This window comes from Oncorhynchus clarkii, chromosome 8 (assembly GCF_045791955.1).
Source record: "Oncorhynchus clarkii lewisi isolate Uvic-CL-2024 chromosome 8, UVic_Ocla_1.0, whole genome shotgun sequence".
Classification (NCBI taxonomy): domain Eukaryota; kingdom Metazoa; phylum Chordata; class Actinopteri; order Salmoniformes; family Salmonidae; genus Oncorhynchus; species Oncorhynchus clarkii.
Window position 1 is genome coordinate 40363817 of NC_092154.1, and position 6939 is coordinate 40370755.

The 6939-nt window shown below is 42.8% G+C and overlaps 1 protein-coding gene across 1 annotated transcript in view; it reads left to right on the forward strand.

The window, feature by feature from the left end:
* Window positions 1-2925, forward strand: part of LOC139415449 (sterile alpha motif domain-containing protein 5-like) — an 82490-nt gene extending 79565 nt beyond the window's left edge. The window contains exons 3-4 of the mRNA XM_071163538.1: window positions 2581-2775; window positions 2896-2925. Coding sequence (XP_071019639.1) covers window positions 2581-2775; window positions 2896-2925 — 225 coding nt within the window. The remainder of the gene's footprint in view (window positions 1-2580; window positions 2776-2895) is intronic.
* The last annotated feature ends 4014 nt before the right edge of the window (window positions 2926-6939 follow it).

Consider the following 6939-nt stretch of genomic DNA (forward strand, 5'->3'; position numbering starts at 1 on the left):
TAGCTAGTGAGTGTATAAAATATTAATTGGAAATGTTAGTGAAAACCTAAAAGCAAGCAAGAAATAAAGCCTATTTTGGTAATCTGATCAAAAATAAACAGTTGTATGTTGCTCTATTAAAATGTGGTGGGTTTCTGATTTCACCGCTAGTTGTGTGGTGATGACCTGCTACTGGCACTCATGCAGGAAGTTGAACACTCATGTTTCCCATTTCTTATTCCACACTCCCAAACACACCAACACGGTCGTGAAGAGGGCACAAAAAACGCCTCTTCCCCCTCAGGAGGCTGAAAAGATTTGGCATGGGCTCTCATATCCTCAAAAAGTTCTACAGCTGCATCATTGAGAGCATCTTGACTGGCCGCATCACCGCTTGGTATGGCAACTGCTTTGCATCCGACCGCAAGGCGCTATAGAGGGTAGTGTGTATGGCCTAGTACATCACTGGGGCCAACCTCCCTGCCATCCAGGACCTCTATACCAGGCGGTGTCAGAGGAAGGCCCTAAAGAATTGTCAAAGACTCCAGCCACCCAAGTCATAGACTGTTCTCTCTGCTACCCCACGCCAAGCGGTATTGGAACCAACAGGACACTGAACAGCTCCTACCCCCAAGCCATAAGACTGCTAAATACTCTAGTTAGGTAAATAGTTAACCAAATAGCTACCATGACTATCTGCATTGACCCTTTTTCTCTAACTGTTTTGACTCATCACATACGCTGCTGCTGCTAATTAAGATATGTCATTTTATTCCTAGTTACAGTATACTGTATGTACATACCTACCTCAATTACCTTGTACACTTGCATATCGACATGGTACTGGTGCCCCTTGTATGTAGGTAGCTAAGTTTCCGTTACTCATTGTGTATCTATTATTACGTGTTAATTATTTTTCTATTTTCTTTCTCTCTACATTGTTGGGAGGAGTCCGTAAGTAGACATTTCACTGTTAGTCCACACCAGTGGGGGTCAGTGCCATTTCAGATGAGAGAGGATGATTATTTTTAATGAGCATGGCCTTATTTCTATTACAGCATATTGGGTGACTGTCATTCATATTCCATTCACCCAGTTAAAATGTAACAGCGATAGGTTTAGGCTACTACATGATAGCCACATTTTCCCTGTACCCTTCATGAGGTTGCTACAACCTAGCCTATAAATGAAAGTTTACAACGTAGGTGCACACCGGTCGAGAGACAAATTTGACGTGACAGAAAGTGACACATGGACAGACAGTGACGTTCAAAACCACCTTGCACACTCTTGCCTGCATCACGCTGATAGAGGGTGTAATCAGTAGTCCAACCATTGAAAACTAGAGTTTCTATTGGACAAATTCAGGTATGTTTAGCCTTGTTTTGTTTCATTTGCTTCTGTTTAAGAAACGTTTTTCAACAGAATCGGCAGAATGAAGACACCCCTGATCATGCGTAAACACAGTTCCATTTCATAGCAGCCACGTTGTATTCCTTATGGCATCTATGCACTCTCCTCCTGTCACCTTTTCCCCTCACTTGTGGATTTCAATGCACAAAACATCAGCTATGTGTGACCAGGTAAAAAGACCCTCTCTTGACAGGTTGTTGTGGTGCCATATTCTTTCCATTTTTTAATAGTGGATTTAATGGTGCTCTGTGGGATGTTCAAAGTTTCTGATATTTATTTATAACACGACCCAGATCTGCACTTCTCCACTTTGTCCCTGACCTGTTTGGAGAGCTCCTTGGTCTTCATGGTGCCCCTTGCTTAGTGGTGTTGCAGACTCTGGGGCCTTTCAGAACAGGTGTATATATACTGAGATCATGTGACAGATCATTTGACACTTAGATTGCACATAGGTGGACTTTATTTAACTAATTATGTGAGTTCTGAAGGTAATTGGTTGCACCAGATCTTATTTAGGGCCTTCACATGAAGGGAAGTGAGTACATAGGCATGCACCACTTTTCCGTTTGCTTATTTATTTTTATTTTTTGAAACAAGTTATTTTTTTCATTTCACTTCACAAATGTGGAATATTTTGTGTGTGTCCATTACATGAAATCCAAATAAAAATCTATTTAAATTACAGGTTGTAATGCAAAAAAATAGGAAAGAGCGCCAAGGGGGATGAATGCTCTTGCTAGCCACAGTATATGCCTGCTGCTCCAGCCGTGGCTCGACCCCTGGTCTTCACAGCTGTACCCTTCTCTCAATTCAGTGAGCGGATTGCCTCAATGTTCCAGTTTTCACTGCTGGCCATAGCCCAGACCTGGCCTCAGGTTTACCATCCCTCTCGACTGCTGCCCTAGCTCTTCCTCCACCCAACGCACTCCAATTCGCATCCAGTACTGCTGGCCCTGTGACCACTGCTACAACAATGGCTCATCCTCTCTCTCTGCCAGTGATGACTACCATCCCCATGTCTGGTCTGTCTAGACGTATTACAAATGAGGTAACCACTCCATCATTATGGATCTCGCCGTTCGTTTTGATGGCACAATAATCTACTACTGCCATTGCCCTGTTTTCAGCTGTCACTGCCTCCAGGCTCCTGCAGTGGAATCTCAACACATACTTCGGCGATCTCGACAGCTATTCGGTCGCCTCTTCATCCGCAGGATGTCCATCATCTGCGACCTCTGCGTTGTCCATCCCATCCTGCTTGCATCCTGTCTGCCCCGACGCCAGCGGCCCCTGATGCATCCCCCGCACTGCCTTGGCTTGATGCTCCGCTTCGACCTCCTTCCTTCCTCTGGACAACACTCTGCCTTTGCTTCCTCCTCTGTGGTGAGGGAAAGCCGTCGTCCCCATGCTCCAACGACCTGGTTATTACGTTTGTCTTTTACACCATTCGACACTCCAGCTCAACCCCTATCTCTGCTAGTGACAACCTCTCTTCACCTCCAGTCCCGCTGGTCCCCTGACTGCCACCCCTGAAGCACCCTACCTTCAATCGTTTGCAGCCATAAACTCCCACATCCCAGCCAGTTACGTGCCAGTAACTGCTCCTGCAGAGGTTCTGCCCCTGGTCTAACCAGCTGAGACCCTCTCCTAGATCAGTGAACTAACTGCCTGTGTTCAAGTCTTCAACTGCCACAGCCCAGCCTTGCCGAAGTCCGCCCCCCACCCTCGTCGCCATCGACATCATTTTTGCCTACATCCAGATGCTGAAATGCGAGAGAAATGCCATAATGTATTATTCCAGCCCAGGTGCAATTTAGATTTTGGCCACTAGATGGCAGCAGTGTATGTGCAATGTTTTAGACTCATACAATGAACCATTGCATTTCTGTTCAACATTTTGTAACAAGACTGCCCAAATGTGCCTAGTTGGTTTATTAATAACTTTTCAAGTTCAAAACTGTGCACTCTCCTCAAACATTAGCATGGTATTCTTTCACTATAATAGCTACTGTAAATTGGACAGTGCAGTTAGATTTACAAGAATTTAAGCTTTCTGCCAATATCAGATATGTCTATGTCCTGGGAAATGTTCTTGTTTCTTACAACCTCATGCTAATCACATTAGCCTATGTTAGCTCAACCGTCCCGTGGGGGACCCACCGATCCTGAAGAAGTTTAAACTTACCCTTTGGAATGAATTCGATAGAAACAGTGCGATAGCTTATGCCTACCGTTGGTATGGGCAAGCATAAGCTACGGACAACAAACACAATTGTATTTCAGCAATGGCAATTTGAATGCACAGAGATACTGTGACAAGATCCTGAGGCCCATTGTCGTGCTATTTATCCACCGCCATCACCTCATGTTTCAGCATGATAATGCACGGCCCCATGTTGCAAGGATCTGTACACAATTCCTGGAAGCTGAAAATGTCCCAGTTCTTCCATGGCCTGCATACTCACCAGACATGTCACCCATTGAGCCTGTTTGGGATGCTCTGTATCAACGTGTACGACAGCGTGTTCTAGTTCCCGCCCATATCCAGCAACTTCGCACAGCCATTGAAGAGGTGTGGGACAACATTCCACAGGTCACAATCAACAGCCTGATCAACTCTATGGGAAGGAGCTGTGTTACGCTGCATGAAGCAAATTGTGGTGACACCAGATACTGACTGGTTTTCTAATCGACACCCTTTCTAATGTGACTGATTTCCTCATATGAACTGTAACTCAGTAAAATCTTTGAAATTGTTGCATGTTGCATTTATATTTTTGTTCAGTGTATTCTAGTTATGATATTTCTCGTTAATCATTCACACGATAGCACATTGGTAGTAGTCAGTGACAAATATCAAGCTAAGCCGGTCTGGACCAAAGCTGTAGATCAACTCTCATGCAGGAGGTGATGCCTAGCCTGTTATGGATGATGCGAATTTTCGCAGCTTTTTGTAAAAAATCGCGCAACATTTCAAAGTCCTGCTACTCATGCCAGGAATATAGTATATGCATATGATAAGTATGTGTGTATAGAAAACACTCTGAAGTCTCTAAAACTGGTTAAATCGGGTCTGTGGCTATAACAGAACGTGTTTAGGAGTAAAAATCCCTGGTAAAACTGTTTACCAAAAACACAAAAAAAATATTTGTCCGCCATTCAATGTATTGTTTAAGACAGAAAATATATGCGAATCCCCTGTAAACGCCTACAGCTTCCACACGATGCCGCCATTGCTATCAATATCTGACTCATTTATCCTTGGTTACAACACGAATAGACCCCTCCCTTCTTGAGGCGCACCACAGTATGTTGCGAAACTGAAAAAATGGACGATGATTTCCAGACTTGCTGCTATCGAATACAGATCGCCCCGTGATCAATTTGATACATCATTAACTTTTATTAATACCTAAAGTTGGTTTAGAAAAGTCGTTTGAAGTGATTTGTAAAAGTTTATAGGCGACTTTTGTAATTTTAAAAAGTGACGTTGCGTCTTGTAAATGGGCTTTTCGCAGCATCAGACTGGCCTTCAGCAAATGACATTTTGGGTATACAATGACGGATTTAATCGGGAAAAAGACCCAATTGTGATGTTTATGGGACATATAGGAGTGCCAACAAAGAAGCTCGTCCAAGGTAATGAATGTTTTATATTTTATTTCTGCGTTTTGGGTAGCGCCGGCTACCGCAAAATCTGTTGTTTACGTGTCGTGCTGGTACTTTGGGAGGGGTGCATGCTATCAGATAATAGCTTCTCATGCTTTCGCCGAAAAGCATTTTACAAATCTGACTTGGTGGCTAGATTCACAACGAGTGTAGCTTTAATTCAGTACCTTGCATGTGTATTTTTATGAAAGTTTGAGATTTATTGAGTACTATACTCGAGTACTATAGGTGGCGCTCTGAAATTTCCGCTGAGCAGTCCCTGTGCAGGGACCACCTCCGTAAGTCGCTAGACAACTTTTTTTCTGCTGAAAGTGGCTATAACGTTGAAGATCGGACATTGTTTCAAAGGTGCAAGTTAATAAAAGGTTTGTCCATGTTGACAATAAATTACCATGATGACAATCTTGTTGAAATTTCATCCTCAAAACAACAGTTTATAACTTTTCCAAATCTAATGTATTTTCCACATAGATTTAACATCAAAATACATTGACACATTACATTGAAACTTTGATTCAACAGTTTGTATGCAGTGGGTAGCTGGTTTTATTTACTGAAGTGGATCTGTGGTTCCAAAATGACAGTGATACAGTTCATAAGTGATAAGTGGACTGATACATTTACAAACTTCTTACTTAAATGTTCAAAGAAAAAGTCTAAAGCCTGGTATTCCAGGCTCGACGGCAATCTCCCCAACTGAATCTGACCAGATTACAAAACAACCCCAGCTAGGCATTTAAATACACTTGTCCACACCTTGGGACCATATGATTTCAAAACATTATATGGTCCAGTGGCGGGAAGCCTAAAATCATGAACTCTCATACGCGCACACCTAACATTTGTCACTGAAAGGTCGGCGTTAGGTCATCAGGAGTGCTTTGGGGAATCCAAAAAACTTGGGGAAACCCATTAAAGGTGCCAACCAGAGGGCAACGAAACCAGTATCTTTGACTTCACTATCTATTGTTATCTCCAAAGTTGTAGCATCTTCCATAAGAGACAAGCGTTTTTCTACATTGTAATGTACACGGTGCAACCTTTGGTAGGTAGGCGTCTGGCAGGCTTAGGCTGCGGTACAGCAAAGCCAAGTCAGCCCGTGTTCATGGTTCTCACAGGGGAAGTGAAATTATAGGCTAAAATGACTTTTCTCATGATGCACGATGAAAATTACATGTTACAAGAACCTGAGCACATTGGACACGAAACACCAATAAAAATTTAACAACAGGACAGCAAAATGTATATGATCCTTGAATTGTATTTTTCATATACCTGTTCATTATAGGACATACACTTGTGTTCTCTAGCTGCACCAATGAAAGCAGTGGCACTTGTAGTAAAGCAAGACATCAGTGGTTAAACCATTAATCTTGATGCAACGGGGGGAGCAGGGTTGCAAAATGCGATCATCATACAATTATACTATTTATAAAATATACAGTACCAGTCAAAAGTTTGGACTTACCTACCCATTCAAGAGCTTTACTTTATTTTTTTACTATTTTCTGCATTGTAGAATAATCAAAACTATGAAACAACACATGGAATCATCTATAACCAAAAAAGTGTTAGATACATGTTACTTCAAAGTAACCACCCTTTGCCTTGATGACAGCTTTTCTCACTATTGGAATTCTGTCAACCAGCTTTGTGAGGTAGTCACCTGGATTATTTTCCGACAGTCTTGTAGGAGTTCCCACATATGCTGAGCACTTGTTGGCTGCTTTTCCTTCACTCTGCGGTCCAACTCATCCCACCCATCTCAATTGGGTTGAGGTCGGGTGATTGTGGAGGCCAGGTCATCTGATGCAGCACTCCATCACCCTCCTTCTTGGTCAAATAGTCCTCAGCCTGGAGGTGTGTTTTGGGTCATTG